Source organism: Miniopterus schreibersii (assembly GCF_964146895.1).
Source record: "Miniopterus schreibersii genome assembly, chromosome: 15".
Lineage (NCBI taxonomy): Eukaryota > Metazoa > Chordata > Mammalia > Chiroptera > Miniopteridae > Miniopterus > Miniopterus schreibersii.
Window position 1 is genome coordinate 45478438 of NC_138115.1, and position 25391 is coordinate 45503828.

At 42.1% G+C, this 25391-nt stretch overlaps 1 protein-coding gene across 1 annotated transcript in view; it reads left to right on the plus strand.

Annotated features, from left to right (window-relative positions):
• Positions 1-5579: 5579 nt before the first annotated feature.
• OXSR1 (oxidative stress responsive kinase 1) overlaps positions 5580-25391 on the plus strand; it is a 68131-nt gene continuing 48319 nt past the window's right edge. The window contains exons 1-3 of the mRNA XM_081160784.1: positions 5580-6025; positions 16907-17019; positions 22135-22243. Of these exons, the coding sequence (XP_081016910.1) occupies positions 5956-6025; positions 16907-17019; positions 22135-22243 (292 nt within the window). The 5' untranslated portion in view covers positions 5580-5955. The remainder of the gene's footprint in view (positions 6026-16906; positions 17020-22134; positions 22244-25391) is intronic.

A 25391-nucleotide genomic window follows, 5' to 3' on the forward strand; every position in this document is an offset into this window, starting at 1 on the left:
TCCTTAATCAGATTTTGCGGTAAGAATTAGGCAGTGCTGCAAGCAGCAGTGATTCAGCGGTGGTATGATGTGAACCACATCATGCAGGTGGTGGCTGAAACCTGCTTTTCCTGAGTAAGCGGACCTGAGCCACACACAGGTAGGCACTGTTGCTTAGCCTCCATTCCCATGATGCTTTAGGAATGCCCTGTTCTCACCAACTAATAAATAACAGCTATCACTTACTGAGCACTTACCACAAGCCAGGTACTGTACTAAGCATTTCCAGGAATTTCTGGAGGCAAGTTTTTTTAATTGATTTGAGAGAGAGAGAGGGAGGGAGGGACATCAATGTAAGAAAGAAACACTGATTAGTTGCCTCCTACATGCACCCTGACCAGGGATCAAACCTGCAATCCGGTCATGTGCCCTGACCAGGAATCGAACCCCAGTCTCCTGAATCCCAGGTCGATGCTCAACAGCTGAGCCACGCTGGCTGTGCCATGAGGTATTTATATTAGCATATTGCCTGGCCCACTATAGGCACTTAAATCTGCTATGAAGATTTTATTGGGCTTTTTACCTGAATTTATATTATGAAACTAGGCATTAAATTCCATGCTGTCTGAAATGATTCAGTTCCTGAGTTCAGAGAGTGAGGGGTACCAAGTTATCAGAAGATTAATATAAGAATTCAGTTCCCGAGCTTACTAGTGAGGTAGCTGTATTCTTGACTGTTTTCATAAACCACACCCATGCCTCAGAGATTCTGATACTCCTGCCTAAGGTTGAGAATCAAACGGTATACACATTTCAAAAATGTTTTGATTTTAGAGAGAGAGGAAGGGAGAGGGAAAGAGAGAGAAGCATTGATGTGAGAAACATTGATTGGTTGCCTCCTGTACACACCCCTGACCTGGGATTGAACCCACAACCTGGGCATGTGCCCTGACTGGGAATTGAGCTGGCAGCCTTTTAGAGCACAGGGTGACGCTCAACCAAGCCACACTGGCCAGGGCAGTAGACACATTTTTGAAGATTTTCCTAAAAAGTAAAGAAATGCAGCTCTTCATAAATTTCTAAACTGTCATTATGCTGGCAAGGCTTAAGGTGGGCAGAAAAATACCAAACCCCAAACTCCACAAAAATCCTTTATTTCCTTTCTAGTGCTAGGGTACCCTCCACACCCCATGGGTGACCCACAACCTAGTTTGAAATGCAGAATATTTACAAAAAGAGAAGACCTTGGCTACATGGCAGCACAGGCTACGTATCCAGAAATGGTCTGGATGCGGAGGTAAGTGTACATGGCTTCCCTCGGGGCTCGAACAATCTCAGAAAAAGCATTCGAAGGGGGGGAAGGGGCGGGTGACCCACCAGCTGATCTGGCAGAGCCAGTAAGACTGACAGATGGAGCAGAAGAAAAGTGGTATTTCTGGAAGGAGGAATGGCCTGAACGATGGGGCAAGGGGAGGAACAGTGAAACCAGGTTGAAGAGTGTTGAAGTCCCTTCAGTTTGAAAGAAGGGAAGTAAAAACCTCATTTACTGCCTGAGACATGAGAAACCAAACTTTAAATTATTAAATATACTTTAACAGAGCACATAAATATATATGAATAGTTGAGCACTTGTACACCCATGATCGGGTTAAAAACTGGAACATTACCTGAACCTTGTAAGCCTTCGTGTGTCCTCCCCTAGTTACATCGCCTTCCTTTCCCCTAGAGCTAACCACCAAACTACATTTTTCTTCCTTGTTCTTAAGTACTTAAAAGTTTATTCAACTGTGACTACTTTTGGCCTTTTTGTGAGTGCAATTACACTGTATGCATTCTACTACTTTGTTTCTATTAGCATTGTTTTGACGCTCCACTGAATTATTTTATGTAGCTGTAGTAAGTATATTTCTATTGCTGTTTAATATCCATTGTATGAATATTTTTACATTCTAGTTGGCTGATTTCCTTTATTTAGATACCACAGAACATGTGGATATAGGTATTCTTATATTACTTGGAATGTATGAGTAAGAGTTTGTTTAGGGTATGTATGTAGGAGTGGAACTGCTGGGCTATAGGGGAAGCACAGATAATATCAATGTGCTTTCCAAAGAAGTTGCATAAATTGATGTCCCAACTAGCAGAGGACCAGAGTTTCTGTTGCTCTTCAACCTGGCCAACACTTACTATTCTCTGGCTTTTAAATTTTGCCTATCTGGTGAGAGTAAAATGGTATTGCATTTTAGTTTTAATTTGCATTTCCTTGATTATTAATGCAGCTGGAGTTTATGTGTATAGGCCCCCAAAATATTTTTATGGAATCGATCATAATGAATTGCTTTAAAGAATTTACATTGTTAATGTTATACAGTACTGGAATATTTTTTCTTCATAAATACACATAAAGCAAATGTGTATTACACCTCTATGCATCTCCCAGACCTTTACAAATTTACATACTCTTATGTTATGGACTAATGTTTGTGTCTCCTCCAAATTCATGTGTTGAACTCTTACCCTCCCCCCCCCCAATGTGATATATTAGTAGATGGGCCCTTTGGGAGGTAATTAGGTCATAAGAGTGGAACCCTCATAAATGGGATTAGTGCCCTTATATGCAGAAACACAAGAGCTTACTCCAGCTCTCTGCCATGCAATGAGAAAACAGCTGTCTGCAAGCCAGCAGCTAGCTAGATCTTGGACTTCCCAGACTCCAGAACTGTGAGAAAAAAAAAGTTTGTGGTTTAAGCCACCTAGCCTATGGTAATTTGTTATGGTTCGCAAAACTAAGTCAGTGCAGAGATCTAATTTACCTACAACTTGTTTACCTTAATTGCTTGCTCACTTAGCTAGAGCTCATCAAGTCGACATGGTGCCAGTCTGGGTGACCTTGAAGCTACTCCCCAGCCTGAGACAGCTTGATGCCGAGACTGTGCTTTGTGCACAGAGTGATTGTTTTTTCCTACAGTAACCGGTGCACCCATCTGTTTCTTAGCATCTGTAACCTTGGACATTCACTTCCTGGGCTTGTCAAGATATCAGCTTTTCACCAGGCTCCAGGCTGCTACCTTGTTCATGTCTCCTCTACTGTCATATACTCCATCTACTTAATCAACACCGTGCCTGAATCTATGCCTGTGCAGGACACTGTTCCAGGCGCAAGGCCCAGAAGCACACCTATGTGAGGTATGGGTGTTGTTCCTCTCATAACAAGAGATGATGACATTACACTACATGTGACACGTGACAGGGGACAGGGGGGGCGGAACAGATTCTAGCAGTCTAGAGTTGGTTCTGGCACCGACAGGGAACTGCTGAGAAAGTCAGCTTATGACAGAGATACAAAATTTTGCTTTTCTTTATATTCAGGTTTCTCATAGGGTACACATTACTTTCTAGACTTCAAAAAACTTTCATTAATGGAGCCAACAAAACTTGAATTATTACAGCTGTAATTACCACTTCAAGGCATCGCTGGTCTTGAAATCAGCCCTTTTCCCCCACCCGGCTGGTGCTAGAAGCCAAGCACAATGCAGGCAAGCTGCTTAAAGGCAGCGAAGAGCGAGCGAGCAGCATGAATACACCCTCTCCTGGTTTTCCAGTCCTGACAGTGATTCAGTGCCTGGGCCTAGGCACGGCGGTAGAGCTGTCCACGCTGCTCCCGCCCTTGGGGCTCCTGCTCCGTCGCCTTCAGGGGTTTAGTCCGGGAGGCCCGCGTGGCTCCGGCCCCGGCGCCCTCTCCGACTCCAGGAGCGAGCCGGGCGGGGGGCAGGGGCCTTCACACACTAAAGGGCCGGAGGAGTCGGGGGCGAGGACCTCAGCGTTCCGGCCGGTCAGGGGTTTCTCAGCCGGCTCTCAGCAGGACTGAGCCCACACGAAGCCCCTCGCTGACGCCGTTAACGGCGTTCCTTCCTTCCCCGCCTCACCCTTCCGCGGGCCTCGCGGAGTCACCTCCTGAACAAACGATTTGCACCTCAGTCTTGGTTCAGAGCCGGATTTGGGGAGGAACCCAAACCAAGACAAGGACTCCTTTGAAAATGTGTGGAAAGACAAGGTGTCCCCTCCTCGGAAAGCATGTCATCCTTTTAAGAAACCCAGGTAAGATTCGGTGATTGGGGCCAGAGCCCCAGAATCACTCCCACTTCCCTCTCCCCTCTTCCTCAAGAGGTTCCCGAGGGGCCATGCCCAGGGACCAGCGGCCTAACCAGAATGAGGGGATTCCTAGGTGAACCGCTTCGAAGTGCCTAAGTGGCCTTCATAACCCCGTTTAAAACCATCTTCGCGCGGCTGGCGCCCTCTCCGTGGTTTCCCAAGCTCCCTAACCCGTGGCAGGAGAAGAGGCGTCAGGCGGCATGGCCGACCCCCGTTTCCAGCAAGGTTTCTGCTGTGCCTTCAGACTCGGGAACTCTGGCGGCGCTGCCGTGACCGGAATCGTCTGGAGACTCTTCAGTGTCCACCTGCTGAACCCGCGCTCACGTCGCAAGGTCCGGTACAAGCGCTGCCTCCAAGCCCGCCCGCCGGGCAGAAGCCGGCCCTCGGCTCCGCGCCCGCCGCGCCCGGCGAGGGCGTCGCTGCCGCGTCGGCGGAGCTCGGCGCCGGGCCCGCAGCGCCCGGCGGGGCCTGGGTGACGGTCTCTTCCGTAATGGCCACGGCCGGCCTGAGAGAAGCTCGGCCTCGCCCCCAGCCCCATCCCCGTCGACACGCTCGTGGCCGTTTCACTCAGCGCGTTCAGTTTTCACCTCCATTTCCCCCATGGGCCTAAGCGGCCGGCCGGCCTGAGAAAACAAGTCCGGTGAGGTCACCCACGAGTCGAACCCCTTGAAACCGGCCAAGTCTCACTTGTTGGACGGCCTCCGCGGCTTCAGGGGGGAAAAACCCCAACTTCCGGAGGCACCCGGGACGGATGCTCCTGGGAGCTCCAGACCCAAAGCTGAGAATGGACAGAACGCGCTCCCAATAAGGTGGCTGAGAGAACTTCCGGCTGCAAAAAAGTGCCGTCACGGGACAAGCTTCCAGTCCCACTCGGTCCGTGGCCCAGGGCCTTTTATCCTAGTTGGCAGTCTTCCCGACCCCAGGGCTCCCCCACCCAGCTACTCCCTCCGGCTTCTCCACACCCAGCGGAGCCGTTTGCACGTCTCGAGGGTGTGACGGTTACGTCGTGACGTCGCTCGGGAGAAGCGTAAGCGAGCAGAGTACTAGCGATCTTGAGGGACTGTAGCCCTGGTGCGGAGAAGCGCGTTGAGGAGCTGGGGGCGGGATTAACACATGACTGACGTCGACACACACCCATCGCCTTTCTGATTCCGTCTCAAACAAACCAATGAATGCGACAACGGAGACTGCGACGTGCCCCCGCCGCCAGAAGTGGCTCCGCCTCCTCCACTCGGCCGCCGTTGGTCGCCATGCTTAGTGTGGCTACCGCCTCTGTGCTACTTGGGCACTGCTCTGGCTCTCCGATGCCCTCGCTGAACTTCTTCCTAAACACTCGTTCCCTTGCACTAGCAACTTCCACCTTCTCGGGCTTTTTGCTTGCTCGCTGCTAATCCAGCCACACTTAAGATGGCGGCCGGGGCGGGCCCAAGGCGGGGCGTGCACGGCGCGGTGACGTCAGCGCGCTGCGTGTCGGCAGGTGAAGGGAAAGTTTGGCCCGTGCCTAGGGCTCGGGTGGAGGGCGGGACAGAGGGGCCGGGCCCAGGAGAAGCTCTTGTCGCTGCTGCTGAGGAGGCCGAGGCCGGGACTTGGACCGGGCCGGGGAGTGCCGGACGCAGAGGATCAGGAGGCGAGGTCCGCCGGAGCTTCGAGCCCCCGCCGCTCTGCCGCGCGGTGACCCCGCACCCAGGCGCGATCCGGACCCGTGGTGGCTCTGGAGGAGATTGGTGGGGTCGCGGCGGCAGCGGTTGGGGGTGGGGAGAGGCGCGGCGAGGAGAGGAGAGAGGTCAGCGAGTTTGAGGGAGGATCGAGAGCTGTGCTGCCGTCATGTCCGAGGACTCGAGCGCCCTGCCCTGGTCCATCAACAGGGACGATTACGAGCTGCAGGAGGTGATCGGTGAGAGCTGGCGCCACTGAGTGGGGAGGCACCGCTCTGGGCAGCGGGTGACACGCGGGGTCGTGGGGACCCGCGGGAGCTCGGGGAGCGCAGCACTCACAGATATGAATGGGCGCTCGTGGGGCCCGGAGGTTTGTAGGGCGCGTGGGTGAGGCTCCGGGTTTGTGCAGCGCGTGTGGGGCGAGGAGGGGATTTTGAGTGGCGCGCCTGTGGGGCGGGGTCGGGTGGGTTTAAGGGGCTCAGGAGAGGTTTGTGTCGTGATAGATGTTTCAGCCTGAGCGGCAGATGTGTCTTGGAGAGAAAGGAAAGTGTAGGCATGGGGCAGGCCTTTGCAAGGCTGTACAAAAAAAATGGGCTGTTGGAGTTGTGGCACTGCCACCCATTTGGGGGATTGTGGGATAGGGTGCTCTAGTTCATTCCCGCAGCGGTGCAGGAACCCTTGAGTGCCCACGAAATGCCAGGCATTGCTGGGGTGGAGCGGGGGATCCTCTCCAGACGAAGCCGCAGGTACTGCACTGAGCAACGTGGGCACAGCCTCCAGCTGCTTGGGACTGACTTTGTAGTCAGGGAGGCAGACATTAAATAAGTAGACAAATAAAAACAATGACAGGTTTTGGCAAATGCGAGGAAGGAAGGGAAGATGTTCTGAGAAGGAATAACGTGGAGACCTCCTTAGGGTGATTTCGGGAAAGATCTCTGAGGCATTTTAAGTTGAGCGCTGAAGGATGGTGAGAAGGCAGCTGAAGAGCCTGGGGAAGATTTTTTTCCTACGGAAGGATGAGAAAACACACTGAGGAGGGAAAAGGCTTGATGTGTTTTAGGAGCTAAAGAAAGACTGGCAAGGACAGAAAAAGGTAAGGGAGAGGCCAGATCATAGGGGCCTCCCCAGCCTTGGGAAGGGTTTTGGAATTTTCAGTGTTATTAGAGAGCTTCAAGCAGGGACATGATCCAGTGGGTCTTGCTGCGGTGTGTGGAGTGGATTTGAAAGGGGTCCAGTAATACCAGTTGGTATAGACCAAAACTTGCACGTAGATTGTAATTCTCAGAAAGGCACAGTCACTCGGGGAGGAGAGGGACTGGGGCTGATGAGGGGGGTATTTGTTGGGCAACAATAATCCAGTGGCCAGAAATAAAAAAAAAGGGGTGGGTTTAGTTAAACAGAAACTCAATCCAACCGACCTGAGCAGACCCCTGTGTATTGGAGGAAGGAGATTGTCTACTTTGCTAGATCAGCATCCTGTCCTAAAATTAGTTTTATAACAAAGACTGGCTGAAAACTCACTAGCTGTCTTGGGGGTGTGAGTGTTTATTGTACTGTATCTGTGTTTCAGAGACACTTTGTCATATTTCTTTTTTTTCACTTGCCTCTTGTTTCAAAACAAATCTGGGCTAAGTTTTGTCTGAAAGACATCTCATCTTTTTCCTTAAATCACTTCATAGGCCTGCGTTCTTGCTGCATGCTGTCTTGACATGTACTGGTTGGTTCTAAGGCCAGCTACCTAGGTCTCTGTCTTGATAGACTGCTTCTGGGCCCCTCAGAGTTTCATATTGAAGGAAGAGATGAAGTGGGAGATTCCAAAGTAATGTCTGAAAAGTAGGGTCCCTGTGATTGTTTTAGAAGAGTTTTTCTTTCCTTTTCGGTGTACATCTTTTTAGGGTGAGGACGGTGCTTGTAGTCATTCTTAATGCCTTTATTATTAAGGTGGTATAGGACTTTAGACATTTAGAGACTGCTGTCCTAAGACCAATAGGGTGTCTGTGAGTGGGGAAAGGGGAGTCTCTGTCCTCTGGGATAGGGTTAGTCTTTGTCTCGTTCTCAGAGTAGCCCATGGATAATAGGTTAAGAATGCCAATGTGATTTGACCACTTTATTTTTTAAAATAACTTTACTGAGGTATAATTTAATACCATAAAATTCACCCATTTTTAAGTATAAAATTCAGTGGTTTTTAGTAAATTTACTGTGTTGCGAACCAATCAGTATAATCCAGTTTTGGGATATTTTCATCACCTCATTGAGATCCCTTGTGCCTGTTACAGTGAATCCATGTTCCCACCCCCAGCCCCAGGTGACGACAAATCTACTTTCTGTCTCTATAGATTTGCCTTTTTGGGACATTACATATAAATGGGATCATATAACATGTGATCTTTTGTGTTTGGCTTTCCTTTAGCATAGTATTTTTATTTTTAAAAACAATTTTATGGAGGTATAAGTTATATACCATAGAATCGACCTGTTTTAAATGTATCCTATAGTTTTTTAGTAAATTTAGAGTTGTTCAATCATTACCACAATCCAATTTTAGAACATTTTCCTCATTCCAAAAAGATGCCTCATGTCCATTTGTAGTCACTCCCTGTTCCCATTCCCTGCTTTAGGCAACCACAGATCTACTTTCTGTCTCTATAGATTTCCCTTTTCTTGACTTTATATAAATATAATCACATAATATGTGATTCTTTGTGTTTGGTTTCTTTTATTTGGCGTAATGTTATTTTGAGGTTCTTTCATGTTGTAGCCTGTAGTATACATTACATTTCCTTTTGTTGGGCACCACTAGATGGACATCGGGTTTCTGCTCTTTGGCTGTGAGCATTCACATCAGATCTTCATGTGAGCATATTTCATTTTTCTTGAGTGGAATTGCTGGATCATATGGTAAATTTATGTTTAACTTTTTGAAGTGACTGTACAATTTTACATTCCCATTAGCAATGTAGGGAGGTTCCTATTTCTGTACAGCCTTGCCAGCATTTGTTGTCTGTCATTTTGATTGTAGCCATCCTAGTGGGTGTGAAATGGAATCTCATTGTGGTTTTGTTTTGCATTTTCCTAATGACTAATGATGTTGAGCATCTTTTCACATGCTTGTTTAGTAGCTTTCCATGTATCTTCTTTGCTGAAATGTCTCTTCAAATCTTTTGCCCATTTGGGTTGGACTTTGGGTTGTTTTCTTAATGAGCTATAGGGGCTTGTCTGTGTATTCATTCTGGATATGAGTACTTCACCTGATACATGATTTCAGAAATTTTCTCCCTGTCTGTAGCTTGTCTTTTCAGTTTCTTAATGGTGTCTTTTAAAATACAAAAGTTGTAGCCCGGCTGGGCGTGGCTCAGCGGTTGAGCCTCGACCTAGGATCCAGGCTATCAGTGTTCGATTCCCCGTCAGGGCACATGCCCGGGTTGCGGGCTGCAGCCGATCAATGACTCTCTCATCCTTGATGTTTCTATCTCTCTCTCTCCCTCTCCTTTCCTCTCTCTGAAATCAATAAAGATATATTTAAAAAAAAAAAAATACAAAAGCTGTAAATTTTGATATGAGTTTGATTTATCCCTTTTTTCTTTTATAGGTTGTGCTTTTGGGGTTGTAGCTAAGAAATCTTTACTAATCAACACCACAGAGATTTTTTTCCCCTATGTTTTCTTCTGAGTATTATAGTTTTAGCTCTAACATTTAGGCCTCTGATACACTTTGAGTTAATTTTTCTGTATGGTAAACCATCTTTTTTACAGATGAAAACACTAAGACATAGAAAGATAAAATGACTTGTGTAAAGTCATAGAGCTAATTAGTGGTAGAGTCAGTACTAGTGTTCAACTCTCCTGTTTTCTTTTTCGGGACCCTTGTTCTGGCATCTGTATTTGATTGGTTTTTGGATATAAACGGGAAAATGGTGGTCAGAGTCTGACAGATTAAAGGAATATCTGTACAATGAAAAAATCTGACAGGGACAGATATTTTGTTGATAACCCTTTCGGATGTAGTAGGATTGGTTCTCTTTGGTGTATCCTATTTTTAATTTTTAATGTTCTCCCTCTCATTAGTAAGTTCCTGTCACTCCACTCCTCACACTCTTACCCCACCTTCCCAGTCGGGAGGGGGCAAAAGATTTTCCTTGAGTTACCACCTACTACAAGTAGCAAGGCCCAGTAAAGCAGTGTATTCTTATTCTAACTTTGCTTCTGTAGCGAAATGTTTGGAATACAGAATTTTGTAATAAGCTGTGGTCTTCAAAATAAATCTTTTGATTTCTTCAGATTTCACTGTTATTTCAGGAAACAAATGATTGGAGGCCAGAGAAAAGACGGTTTGTGGGAGGTCATTTGAATTTTCAGTTTTCAAGAGATTGTATTTTAAGGAAACGGTATAATGGTGTCTTTCTCACCAAAGCACATATATTTATTTGAAGTGTAATTTTTTTTCATGTGTGCTGTTTAGTACTATATATTTGTGGGGTTAATATTTCTTACATGCTGTTTTGTTCTTTCTCTTGTAAAATCCTATAGAGAAAATTTCCTTCCTCAAACATAATAAAAGCGTACAGATTTGGAATTCAAAGCATACAGATTTGAAATTCCTTTTAAAGAATTTTATTATCCTTCGCATGCTCTGACAAGATTTGAAGTTCTTTAAGTATATTTACTTATAAAAAATGTTAGTATTGTTCTCACAATAAATCATTCGTCTTTTCAGTGTTTTTGAGCTCCTTTCTAACCCGTTATTGTGTTAGAATTTCTGATCAGGTATTCAGTAGCCACATGTTTTGATGTCTAAAAGAGTGGTTTCCAAATACAGATTCCAGGATCCCACCTCTAGTTCCTCCATAAATGTGAAAGACATCATGCTCTATCGACAGTTATTCTTAATGGTTAGTGTATTGTCTTCCCCTGATTGGGAGACTTAGTTATGGTGACATTTTAATAAGGCCAGCTTTGGGCCAGCAACCTCATAGGGTTGTATCAAACAGGGATTGAATTTGGCTTCATGTAGTGGAAAATAAATAATAGTAGCTTAATAAAATAACAAGAGAACCGGAGTGGCAGCCTAGGTGCCATCAGACAACCAGGCTACTAGTTTTTACTCCACTGCACTTAGCACATGACTCTCACTCTCATAGTTGCAAGATAATTGTTCCACCTATAGCCTTGTGCCTGTGTCCAGCGCCAAAAGAAAATGGCAAGAGAACAAAGGCACGTGACAACTTAGTTGGCTCCCTTTCAAAGGACTTTCTTTCCTGGAAGCCTTACTCAGTGACTTCCATTTCTTTATTGGCCCAAACTGTGTAATTGGACCAATTGCAAGGGAGGCTATGAAATGAAGCTTTTTAGCTGGGCACATTATTACTTCAAACAAAATTAGGTGAAAGTTTTGTTATTAGAGAAGAAGGGAAAATTGTATGTTGGATAGGCAACTAAATGTTGGCCTCAGGTTTGTTTTTTTTTTAATTAAAATAGTTTAATAAGACATTGCAAGTAAATAATTTAACCTGACACAGAGTATTCAGTTAATAAATGTTAGCTTTAACCTAAAGAGGCAGCTGCCTACCAATTAAGAACATGGTGTTGAAACATCATGTGGTTCTGTTTCTAGGCCCTACCGTGTCTCTTCTTAATCTGTGACCTAAGTCGTACACTTTCTTACACTGCTCTTCTTACATTGATTTGTAAGAGCAATAATACCTAATTCATGAGATTATTGTGAGGGTTATTTAAAAATTTTTTAAAATGTTTTTACTCATTTGAGAGAGGGGGAGACAGAGGGATAGAAACATCAATAATGAGACAGAACCATTGATCGGCTGCCTCCTGCACGAGCCCTACTGGAGATCGAGTCCGCAACCCTGGACATGTGCCCTGACCTGGAATCGAACCTCGACCTCCTGGTTCATGGGTCGCCGCTTGACCACTGAGCCACGCCGGTAGGGCTATTGTGAGGATTAAATGAAAAAAAGAAACACAAGTAAAGAAAGTGCTCAGCCTAGTTCTTGGCAGGCAGAGCAAGTGCTCAGTAAATGCTAGTACTCATGGTGGTAATCATGAGGTGATGCCCAGGGTGCTGGGCTGCTTTTGTGTTTGTTCTGCTCCAAGTGGGTAATCTTTTTTTCTTGAAAGTACGTGCCACTACTTGATTGATTAATTTGTTCAACAAATATTGAATTCCTTATGTATCAGGCACTGTTCTGAATGCTAGAGATAAGCAGTAAAAGCAGACAGACAAATCCCTGCTTTTTTGGAGTTTGTAATCTGCGATTAAGGACAAAAATAAAGCAGAGAAAGGGGTTGGGGACTTCTGGGGCCAGAGGTGAGTTTTAAATAGATCAGGATAACTGGGCTGCGAGGCAGAGAGTAATTTTGTAAGGGTCAAGGGTGGAAGGAGAGGTTATCCAGGGGGGAGAGGTAGTAGGGGAGGTGGTGAGAAGCAGTCAGGTGATATAACATATTTCGAAATTGGAGATGTGCCCTTGGATTGGATGTGAGAAGACTTGAAGATTTTTGGCTGCAGCATCTGGAAGGATGAGTTACCATCCATTGAGATGGGAGATCACCAGAGTGAACAGGAGAGAAAGGGATGATTCATTGCAAAACCATCAGGCTGATTGAATGATTACTCAGACATATGACAGTGCGCCTTTATTTTCATCTTCATATGCAGAGAATAGGGTGATTTTTATGAAGACTATTCTTGCATCTGTTTCACCAGTTCTAGGAGCTTTAATTTTCAATATGACTGACAAGAGGCCTCGTTTAGAGGAGGGTTACAAAGTTGTAAATTCCCGTATTTTCCATGGTTCAGGTGGCAATGCCTTAGTCATCTTTCATAATGAACACTCTGGGCTAGCTCGTTAGTAAACGCAAAACCTTATTTAAAAAATACTTAAAAACGAAATCTTTAGAATGTGTGTCTGCTATAGTGATGGCTGGTTGAAACTTTGGGGAAAATATCTTCAAGTGATTTGATCCATTTGATAGGAATAATATCCTGGGTTTTTTTTACTTTTTTAAATTTCTGGGCCTAGTAAAGTGGAGAGAGACTGAAAGTTTTTAGTCCCCATCATATATTTGGTCCCCTCCTGTTCTGTCTCAGGAGATGAAGTTACCCAGTTTGAAGGATTTCAGGAGAAAGTTCATTCATATGTTTGTGCATGAACCCACTCTGGTGTGTAATGTGTGCTAATCCTGCAGTGAAAGAACTAACGAGCAGAGGGACAGCCAGCGCGAGAAGCGGGGATGCAGGGATCGGTGCGCCGAGATGCACCGCGGTGTACAGGGTGCGAGTTTGAATTCGGATGTTGTATTCATGCTGTTTCTTTTACTATGTGCAGTGTACACTGATGTTTTCTGTTTGATTCTATTTCCTCTAAGAAAAATGATGGTTGAAGCCAGTAAGTTGACTTGTAGTTTGAAAAATTCCACATGAAGGAACCTGCTTTAAAGAAGAGATGAAACATTTTCAAAATTTGTATCTCTAATCCTGTTCGGTGCAGCCTCTGTGGAAAGCAGTATCGAGTTACCTCAAAAAATTAAAAATGGAACTGCCTTATGACCCAGCGATTCCACTTCTGGGAATATATTCATAGAAACCTGAAATACTAATTTGAAAGAGTATATGAACCCCCTCTCTTCATTACGGCGTTATTTACAGTAGTCAAGATCTGGAAGCAGCCCAAGTGCCCATCAGTAGATGAATGGATAAAAAAGCTGTGGGGCATTTACACAGTGGACTACTACTTGGCTGTAAAAAAGAGGGAAACCTTACTCTTTGGGACAGCATGGATGAACCTGGAGAGCATTATGCTAAGTGAAATGCCTAAGAGAAAGACAAGTACCATATGATTTCCCTCATTTGTGGAATTCAGTGAACAAAATTAACAAAAACAAAATAGAAACGGACTTATAGATAGAGAACAGACTGACAGCTGTCAGACAGGAGGGCGGTTGTGGGACTGGGTGAAAGGGGAAGGGATTAAGCAGAAAACAAGCAGACTCCTAGGCACAGATACCAGTATAGTGATTACCAGAGGGAAGGGAGATGGGAGAAGATAGGAGAGGGTAAAGGGGGGATGAATGGTGATGGAAGGGGTCTTGACTTGGCTGATGAACACACAATACAGTGTACAGATGATGTATTACAGAATTATACACCTGAAACCTAAAAAATTTTATTAGCCAATGTCACCCCAATAAGTTCAATAAAAAAGTAAAAAATTTTTTAAAATTTTATTTTTCAATTACAATTTACATTCAGTTATATTTTGTATTAGTTTCAGGTGTACAACACTGTTTTTAAATTCTTGCAAAAATTAGTGAGTAGTTAAAATCATTATAAATAAATTAAAAAATATGTTTTTCTGTGTCAATTAATATGGTCATATGATTTTCTTTCTGAACCTGTTGGTATAGTGTATTACATTGATTTTGATTTATAAAAAATATTGTGCCAGCTTTGCATACCTGGAGTCTGTACCACTTGGTTGTGGTATATTATCTATTGCTGAATTTGATTTGCTAAGAATTTTGCAGCTAAGTCCACGAGAGATATTGGTCTGTGATGTCTTTGTCTGGTTTTAGTCTTGGTAATTCTGGCTTCATAAAATAAATTGGGAAGTGTCTTTCTTCCGTTTCTGAGAAACATTGTGTAAAATGGCTATTCTTTCAGTATTTGGTAAGATTCTCCACTGAAACCATTTATGGCAATTTTTTTTTTTATCCTCACTCGAGGATATGTTCATTGATTTAAAAAAAAATTTTTTTTTTGAAAGAGGGGGAGAGGAAGAGGGAAGGAGGGGAGAGAGAGAAAGAGAGAAACATCGATTGATTGCCTCCCATATGCACCCTGACTGGGTATCGAACTAGCAACCTAGGTGTGTGCCCTGATGGGGAATTGAACCCACGACCTTTTGGTGTTCGGGATGACACTCCAACCAACTGAGCCACCCAGCCAAGGCATCGCGTCTGTTTTTTGTTTTGTTTTTTGAGAACTTTTAAATTACAAGTTTGATTTTTTAAAATAGTTGCAGGATTAGTCAAGTTACCTACTTCATCTTGGCTGAGTTTGGTAGTTGTTTTTAAAGACTTGGTCCACTTTTTTCTAAATTGTAGAATTATGAGTTAAAGTAGTTTGTAGTATTCCTTTTTTTAAAATTGAGATAAAAGTCACATAACATAAAATTTACCATTTTAAATGGGTACAGTTCATTGGGCTTTAGTCTAGTCACAGTGTTTTGCAACCATCCCCACTGTCTGATTGTGGAGTATTTTTCACACCGGGAAGGAATCCTGTGCCATCAAGCAGTAACTTCCCATTCTGCTCTTCTCCCAGTCCCTGGCAACAGTTCATCTATATTCTGTCTTATAGATTTGCCTGTTCTGGACGTTTCTTATAAGTGGAGTCATACAGTATGTGGTCTTTTGTGATTTTTAAAATTTTTCATAGCATAATGTTTTCAGGGTTCATCCATGTTGCTTCATGTGTCAGTACTTGCTCCTTGGCCCATGGCTCTTATCATCCTGGCCTCTGTTTCAGAGTATCATATCCTTCTCTAACCCTCCTGCCTCCCTTTCGTAAAGACCCTTGTAGTCCAGGACAGTCTTCTCATCTTTAATTTAACTTAATAATGTGCAAAGTTTTTGCCATATAAGGTAATGTTCACAAGTTTCAAAGATTAATACGAGTACATCTTGTGGGTGGGTGGGAGGAGCATTATTCTACCTGCCACATAGACTTTAGATCTTTTGTTATCTAATCCACACTGCTCCTTGAGGCTCTGTTTGTTTTTTGTGTATATGTGTGGGCTTTTTGTTGTTGTTGTTATTAGTCTATTTTCTCTCTGTTGTTTAGATTGAGGAAACTATTTTGGAAATTGTATGTTTCAGTTGTATAATTTTCATTTGGTACTTTTTTATACCATCTGTTTCTTTGCTGAGAATTTAAATTTTTTGTTTTAAATGAATTCTTCATTGTTGAAGCATTTTTATAATAACTGCTTTAAACTTCACCATGTGATTCATTTTCATGTTGGCATCAGTGTGAATGTCTTTTCTCATATAAGTATGTTTTTCCTGGTTCTTGGTATGACAAGTGATTATTTAAAATTTTTTTTTATTGTATCCTGGACATTTAGGGTACTAATGTTAGGAGACTCTTGGTTGTTTAAATCTTCTGTTTTAGTAGGCAGTTACTCTATTTAGGTTTAGTGTGTAGGCCTGGCCTACTTTTGTGAGCTGTGTAATTCCTATGATAATTTCGTTTTCAGAGCTCTTGCTGTGCTAATCTCTTCTGCTTTATTCTTCTGGTACCTCAGGAACTCCTGTTTGATCTGTACATGTGTTACTTGGGCTGACTGGTGGGTGTGGGTTCCCAGTTCTGCTGCTAAGGGCAATTTGGCTGGATGTTGCCCCAAGTGTGAGACTGGGACCTTGTTGCCCCTGTGGTGGGTCTGGCCTTGTGCTGTCCGGGTCTGGGGTGGAGACCCTGCAGATGCTGGCTGATGCTGTGGTGGGTTGGGTCCCCCACTATCTTGGGTAGGGATTGGGAAATCTATCTCCCTTTGGCTCTCTGCTGGGCTTCTCTTTTCACAGTCCTTTGGCCAGAAAGCAGGATTTTCTCGTCTGTTTGTTATCTGTCTGTCTCTTGGTGGTTTCAGGTTGCAGGCTGTCCTGGTGCCCACTTATGGATATTTGGGAGATAAAAGGAAAACCCAGTGAACTCACAGTGGTGCTTTTCCTCGCACTCTGAGGTCCCTTGCCAGTTCATCGTCTTTCTACATTTCATAGTTATTTTATGATTGTTGAATTATTTCTAAGGTACTTAATTGTATTTATAGGAGAGGAGCAGAGAAATGTGGGCCTACACTAGCAAATTCTTGAACTGGAACCCTAGCCATTTTTATTTTTGGTACTGGTATTTATTGCCAATTCTATGAAATGGTTGAGGCTTTTGCTTTTAAAGACAGCCAGCTTTTTAGAGTGTGTGCCTGCATTCGTTGAGTGTAGGAACAAGATAAGGGTTAACTTCTCATTTAACTTGTGTGGGAATTAGAAATGTCTTGTTTTTAACTACCCATCTATTTATTTACTTATTTATATATGTATTTTTAGGGAGTGGAGCAACGGCTGTGGTCCAGGCAGCATATTGTGCCCCTAAAAAGGAGAAAGTGGCAATCAAACGGATAAACCTTGAGAAATGTCAGACGAGCATGGATGAACTCCTGGTATGTACGTCTCATATTTCTTAAGTGGAAAGGTGTACTTGTATGTTCATGTTAGAGTGGGAAATAACTTGAAGTTTTTTATTCCTTTTTTAAGAGTTTGTGATTTTTTTTCATTAATAATAATGTTTATTGTAAAATACATAAAAACTCAGGTAAGTAGAGAGCATATATAGTCATAATCCTCTCATTCTGAGATTTACACTTGCTATATAATCTTTCAGACTGCACATTTAAACATCTTTGTATATTTATGATAATGTAATCCTATACTTGTTCTTTTTTAACTTCTTAAAAATATATTTTATTGATTTCAGAGAGAGGAAGGGAGAGCGAGAGACAGAAACATCAATGATGATAGAATCATTGATCCGATGCCTCCTGCACACCCCCTGCTGGGGACCGAGCCTGGAACCTGGGTGTGTGCCCTGACCAGGAATGGAACTACGATCTCCTGGCTGAATGAAAGTTTATTATTTATTATTTCATGATTACAGAAACTGAGGCTCAAAGTTTAAATGACTTAACTAATTTCACAGGAAGGTAATAGCAAACATCTTTTCAGTGCTAGGCACTTAAGTGTACTTGAACCTCATAAACACCTCTGTGAGATAGGTAGTAGCTCCATTTTATAGCAAGGCAGTAAATCATATGATAATGACAGTCTGGATTAAAAATCAGGTCTTTCTGACTAAAGTCTATTGTTTTCTACTTCATTTAATACTAACAAAATGATTAGAGCCTAACTTTTAGAGGAATGGAAATTTGATATAGCTTAATAATAGGAAAAAACATTAGTTAGACTTCCATAAATTTTGGCCACATATTCCAGTAAGCTTTATATTGCAAATGTAGTATTTATGTACATATCTGGCAGATAGGTAAGAGTTTGGGAAGTGACTTTTAGTAAAGCAAGTGTAAGGTAATTGGCTTTTGGGTTGGGGGGGCAGGCAGGTAAGATCCCACTAAACCCTGAAGACACATGAGGAGTATAAATACTGCCTGATTTATTTGTGGCGTTCATGATGTCAGAACCAGAGGTCTGAGTGCCAAGAGAGCTCTGTTTCTGAGAGATATGAAGCCCTTCTGTTTACCTTAAAAAATTTAGTAGATCAACACAGCAGATTTTAGATGTGGTGATTTTAAAAGTTAGTTTCAAAATTATCTTTATTATAATGCAAAAGGGTGCTCTGAGTTCTCCAGAGAGTACTGATATAAACCTACTACAGGTGTGTAATCGTGTGACAGTTATTACTGAGGAGGCAGCATATTGCTCCTTTCTCTTGTCAAAATGTTTTCTTGTCACAACCTTTGCTAAGTGTGATGGGAAAATCAGCTGTCAGATCTACATTTATTTTCTCCAGAGATTTTACTCACAGGTTTTTCTCTAACAAAGGCACACAGTGAAGTATTTTGAGACTTTTCTCTAGTAGATGCTAGGACTAGATTCATTGGACAAACACTGAGGGGAATGTGTCTTGTCTTCTACCAAGAGGCTCACAATATAGTTGAGACTAGATGCTCTACTGTACGAGGCAGAACAGGACAAATGCCTAGGAAAGGTACCAAGTACTGTGGAAGTAAGAGGAGGAAGCAAGCTCCCAGTTGCAAGGATGGAGGCCTTTGTGGAGGTGTTCGTGTCTTGGGCCACCAGGGATGGGGGACTTTGAACAGGCAGAGATGGAGACCCTGCTGGGCAGGGGTTTAGAATCAGGAATGAATAGTATATTCAGATATATATATATATAGATATATATCTATATATATACACATACACACACATATATATTCATAAATAGTAATATAATGGAAACAACATTTTTATATAACAATTTTTAACGATATTGTGTAGAATGCATTCTGATTTTCTATTCTGTTTTTTTGTTCGTTTTTAACACAATTGACTAAATTTCATGACCCATATGAGTTGCACCCCCTAATTTGAGGGGCACTGTACTACCCAAAGAGGAACTGAGACTAGATTCAGTCATTGCCAGTGATAATGGAAAGGAAGACCCAGGTTCCGGATACATTTTGTAGGTGGAAAACTGTACTAGAATGAGCACTTTATGAGGACGGGGACTTTGTTTTGTTCGCTACATGAATGAATAAATTAATTAACATTACTCCGGGACTGACTGAACTGTGTGAAGTGGAGGAAACTGCCTATACTGGGGTAATTAGAAAACCTGGTAGTAAATAGTAGAAATCAAGGTGAGTAAGTTTCGTGAAGAATGGAAAGTCCTCCCTTGCTTCAGAAAGCTTCGGGTGGAGAGCTGAAAGTCCAAGCAAAAGGTCTGCCATTAGCAGATCCTAGAGGACTTGGAAGAAAGCACTTCTACTGGCAGGGATGGGATTCACTTCTAAGTGTTGAGGAAGCTGCTGGGAAACTTGAGTCAGAGTAATGTACCACTTTTGCAAAGCACTAATGTGTATTTATTTTTTATTTTTTGAAAGAAAAGGGAAATGGGTAATTTCAGTGGGAGTTAAGGTAAAGGAAGGCCCCCCCTTGAAGGCACGGAAGGGAAGAAAAGGAATATTTAAGGCTCTTCTAATCTTTCCGTTCTAAGGTTCTCTGATGGGCTCTTATCAGAAAACCCTTTGTAGTAACCCTTTCCAGGATTAAGTCAAAACCCTTAGCTTAACATTTAAAACCTTGGACAATTCGACCCCCCCCTTTTTACATTATGTGTATGATTTTCCATCTCTCACCTCTCCCACCCAGTTATTCCCCAAGTCCTATAGTATCACCTCTTGACTCCCTCTCTTCATTCATTGCTGCTTTTTAAAAACTTTCTATTTTGAGGTAGTTTTAAATTTACAGAAGAGTTGCAAAAAGTGGTACAGAAGTTCCCATATACTGTTCACCCAGCATCTCGTAAGGGTAGAGTGACCACAGTAGAGTGACGAAAACTGAGAACTTGCTTTTTATCGTTTTTCAGGCCACCTTCGTCTCCCACTCAGACCCTGGCAGCAGCCTTAAATAGAGGCGTTGCCTCCGGGCTTGCTTTTCCGCATTTATTTTCTACATTATAGCTGGAGTGAGTTTTATGAAAAAGTAAATAGAGTTAAACCTTTGATACCTTTCCATTGCTGTAAGGATGAAACCTAAATTCTTGGACACAGTTACAAAGTCCTTTTTGATATGGTCCCAGGTAATTAAACAATCAAAACTGGTAAAAACCTTTATCTTTCCTATTTCAGTGTCATTGGAGTCAAACTAATTATAGGAAGCCTTCCTTGATAATCACTCCTTTATTTTGATAATTTGTCTCAGATGAAGTCATGTAGTATCTTGTATTTCCCCTGTTAAACTGTTGTCAGTCTGTGTTGTGAGTGTCTGTCTACCTCTTCACCAGACTGTGAGTTTCATGAGGGCTCACCATTGTGGTCAGGCACCTAGCATTGTGCCTGGTAACAGCAGAAGCACTTGGTCAATATCTGTTGAAAGCATGGAGTGTTTACCCCAGATAGGTTTACTCATTGGGTCCTATAATCTCTTCCATATCGCATCTTTTTTTTTTTTTTTTTGTAATTATATATGCCTTTCACCTTGTACTTGCCTACCTTAACTGTTTCCTCATTTGGCATGTATGTGCTGTCCTACATATTCCCTCTCATATGTACTTATCTTATCTCTTCGAATCCTTTATAACTATGTCAGCAGGCAGGTGTTTTAGTTCCTTCTTCCTTTCCTTCATATTTACTTAGCTTTTAGTATAGAAGATTGTGCTGGTGACTTTGGGGGTTTCAAAAATACATATGACAGGGTCCTTGCCACAAAGCAATTTATATTCAAGTAGAGTAGATGAGAAAAGAAACACTCGCATTTATTGAGCACTTCTTATGAATTGGGCATTATGAGCAACTTGTACATGATTGATTTTACTGAACAAATACCAAGGTCATAGGACAAATGCGTGAATCAGTAAAAAGCTGTATAAAGTGCTGTAGGATTCATTCGTTCATTCAACAAATATTTATCAAAGGTGTACTGTGTACCAGGCACAGTGATAAGTGCCAGAAATACAGAGTCTTAGTTCTCATTGAGGTTACAGTTTTATGAGGGATACAGAAAAATAAACAGGCACTTACAGTGTAGTATGCCAAGGTCTACAATGTTTAGAAATCCACTTTTAAGTCCTTGCCTTCTAGGAGATCTCTTTCTAGCAAGGAGGGACAGACAGACAAGCGCCTAGGGTGCTATTCAGTACCTGTGTGCCATGATGTAAGGACACATACAGGGAGCTGAGAAGCCAAGGGAAGGGATACCTAACGCAACCGGAGCAAGGAAGAAATGATATTTCGACTGAGTTCAGAAAGAAGAATTGGTGTTTTTAGTTAGGCAGAAATAATGAGGGAAGTGTATTTGAGGCAGAGGGAACAACAGGGTTAAATGTCCATGGTTAGAATAGGCTTGGCTCACTTATAGTTACTGTGGCTGGAGCATAGGATTGAGGTATGTTGGGGTGTAAGGGTGAGGGAATAGGAATGAGACTAGAGAGGCAAGCAGGGCCCCGGTCACACAGGGCTTTACAAGGCATTTTATCATACCAAATCTAATTTAAATTCATTAACAGAGATTGTGTAAGCTTAGACTTTTGGCTCAGGTTTCTACTTTGAATTTAGTTTATGACCTTGCCCTGTTTCATGGTATTTCTCTTTAAAGTGAGAATTGTTAATCATTTCACAAAAATGGGATGAAACAATATTTTGAAAGAAAAAAACCCAGAAGCAAACAAACACCCACCCTTTGATTATTAGTAATTATCCTCTCTGGCTGTAAATCCAGATTTCCCAAGATGGTTTTTCAAGGGCACCTTGAAGTAAAAATATGTGTCCCTGTGGAGGCCCCCGGGTGCTGTGCCAGGCCAGGGTGTGGTGCATAGTGTGCGTCTCTCGTTTCAGAGAGCACTGGTGCAGCGGGTAGAAGGAGCAGAGTTGGAATGGATTGAGGGAAACTAAGTGGTTTTTGGTTTTAACCATTTTTGAAGAGATCAGGGCCATGGGGATACCAGAAAGGTTGTGACATGGTCTTGGGATTCCCAGTCTGTATTCACTAACTTGAAGTATTGTTTTAGGGTTGCCATCTAATGAGTTACTGTGTTTTCTTTGTAGAAAGAAATTCAAGCCATGAGCCAGTGCCATCATCCTAATATTGTGTCTTACTACACATCTTTTGTAGTAAAAGATGAGCTGTGGCTAGTCATGAAGCTGCTAAGTGGAGGTGAGTAAAATACAATGAAATGTTAACTTCCATGGGTTGAAAAGTTAATAAAAATGTTCTTTTCTATTCTGGTTTGGTTTTCGTGGACATTTGCATTCAAGGAGATACTGGGAATCTATTATCTGCTAACAGTGCTGGTGTCAAGCTGAGGCAGGCCTCACACATTGCATTTGGCTGCGTGCCTTTTTGTTGTTAACCTCACCCGAGGATATTTTTTCCATTGCTTTTCAGAGCAAGTAGAAAGGGGGGGAGAGAGAGAGAAACATCGATGTGAGAGAGACGCATCAACTGGTTGCGTCCCGCACTCGCCCCATGCCAGGGGCAACCCAGGCATGTGCCCTTGACCAGGAATTGAATCCTTGACCGGGAATCAAACCTGAGACCCTTTGGTGCACCGGCCAGTGCTCTAACCACTGGGCAACACTGGCCAGGGCTGATTGTCATGCCTCTTAAATTTCTCTTAATCTAGGATGAACCCCTCCTACTTCTTCTCTTCCATGATATAAATTTATTGAAGGGCCTGGTCTGAAAGGTCTGATGTAACTATCTTGTATGATGTCCCACATTCAGGATTTATCTGGTAATTTCTTTATGATGCTGTTTAACTTGATTTCTATTTCTCTGTTCCTTGCAAATTGAAAATTAGCCTTGATTAGATTTAAGTTAAATATTTTGACACAGTGTTTTGTAGGTGATGCTGTGTTCTTCATATCACATCATGTCAGGAAGTATTTGCTATTTGGTTGTATCTTTAATGGTGATGTTAATTTTGATTGCTTTAGATTATGATAGCCAGGCTACTCCCTGGAAAGGTTAACTTTTTCCCCCTTTTCAGCTAGCAGGTAATTTGTGAACTAATACTTTGGCACTGTGAGTATCTAGTTCCTCATAAGTCTTTTGTCTAATGGTTTTAGCATCCATTAACAGTCCTTGCTTGAATCCATTAATTTGTCAGGGCCTGCAGAATGGTGGTTTTTCTTATTGCATCCTTTCTGTTACATTTATAAACTGGCTTTCTTCTGTGTAAAGGAACTTTACCTTATTAACTAGGGCTCTTTGATTAATCTGTATTGTAATCTGTATATTAAATTTTAAAGAGTAGAGTTAGTTTAATAATCACCTCCTGTGGTAGCAAATGAGAGGGTCCTCCCATCCCCCATTGGGTAAGACTGTCATTTTAAAAAATATTATTACATAGACTCAAGGATATTTCTATATTCAGTGTCTTTCAATCAGTTATACTCTATTCTTTTGATGCTCAGGTTGGCCAAAATTTTGTCAGTGGGAGTTGACCATCAGTCTTTGAAAGCTTCCTTGTTTTTTGGCTCAAGATTTCCTAGGCTCATGTTTCTATTAATTTTCTGAGACCCAGAACCAGCCAATATTCTTAGGAGCTCTGATCTTTTTTATAGGGAATGGTATTTAGAAAGCAACTTGGATGCTTTGGATGCTCTTTGCTACTACTTTCTCATTGTTTCTAGTTGAAAGATCTTGGAAATAAGTCATAATTTGACATTAATGCTTCCAATTCAAGTTTCATATTACAGACCTTTAAAACTTTCAAATTACACTTGAATCTCATTTCTCTTACACAGAAAATCTTGATCCCCAGCATTAACATCATTAACTATGTGCTTTATCCTGCAGTAAATATGCAGTTATTTCTGCTTTAGTCCTTAGAATAAAATATAAGTATTGCCACTGCAAACAGTGGACCCTTGGCATGTATAGTTTGGACATTTTGTTACAGTTACCTGAAGATCCATGCCATGTAGTAAATTAGACATTTTGCTAAGGTATGGATTTAAATCCTGTGGCAGGAGTGAGAGGACTAGTGAGAGATGAAGCCACCCAACTTTCCCATTACTATGCTGCTTGGTTTTGTTTACATATGTATTTTGTGTGGGAGCGTGGTTTTCCATTTTAGAATGCAGGGTTACAGAAAAGAAAGTCCATATTTGTTTGCAATTTTAATATCATACCTCATTAAACACTTCACTTCCCCAGAGAGGTTGTAAAGGAAAGAGCACAGGCTTTAGAATTAAATTCTAACTTTCCTACTTAGCAGTTATATGTCATTGGGCAGACTATTTCAACTCTTTGAGCCTGTTTACTTGTTCGTTAAATGGGATACTTTTCTGCACTTCAGAGTATTGGGGAAGAATAAACGAGATGATATTTGTGAAGCCTCCACCACCGTGCTGACGTGGAGTAAGGTGCACAGGAAATTTTAGTCATTAAGAATAATAATCCCTTGTTATTTGATGCTTTTCAGTGTAGCCAGAATCACCTTTTTGTTTCAATCCCATTAGTGACACACTGGAGAAACTGGATTGCTTTGTTAAAGGCCCTGTTCATAAGATGGTTGGAAGCCTTGCTAACACCAACCACCTTTCAAGATGGTGGTCAAGCATGGTTCTTTCAGTATGGACAGATATGGGAATCTTAGGTAATACTGTATCTTTCATTATTGATCGCTTACAGCATAATTTTCTTTATTGTAATTTACAAAAATGTACACTACAAAGTTTTTAATGTTTGCTAAAAAGTCCTCTGATGAATTAGGAATAAATTGTCTGCTTAATTTTCTCATCCACACTTGTATGCCAGCCTGTCCTTTCTGCTACACTCCTAAGCAGAGTGATATATATGTTTTTAAAGAATCCATGTTCTCTTATATGTCCTGAACACAGAAGGGGCAGGACATATATCTGGGTGGTATCTTTTAAATGTACCTCTCTGTCCCTCCTGGTCTTAGGACAGTGCCCAATTTTTTAGCCTAGCACTCAGCAGATTTCCTGGAGGATAATTTTCAAACATGTTTCAGGCATTAATTCTTTTTATAATTATATTTTTATAAGTCAGCATAATCTTACATCTCAGCCTTTTAAAATATTAAAAATTATTCATCTTTTTTAAGAAAATGAAATCTTGCATTTGTGGTTATGGAGTGAATACACATTGTAACCTTCAGAGATACATTATGCAATGTTAGAACACAGTAAGTAGAACTAAGCACAACTTTCATTATTTTTAATAGGAGGAAACTGTGTGAAGATAGCTCAATTAAAATTGCATTCATCAAATACTAATGATCACCAATACATTGGTGAATCAAACTGTTGGTTCCTTGCTCTTATGGATCTCA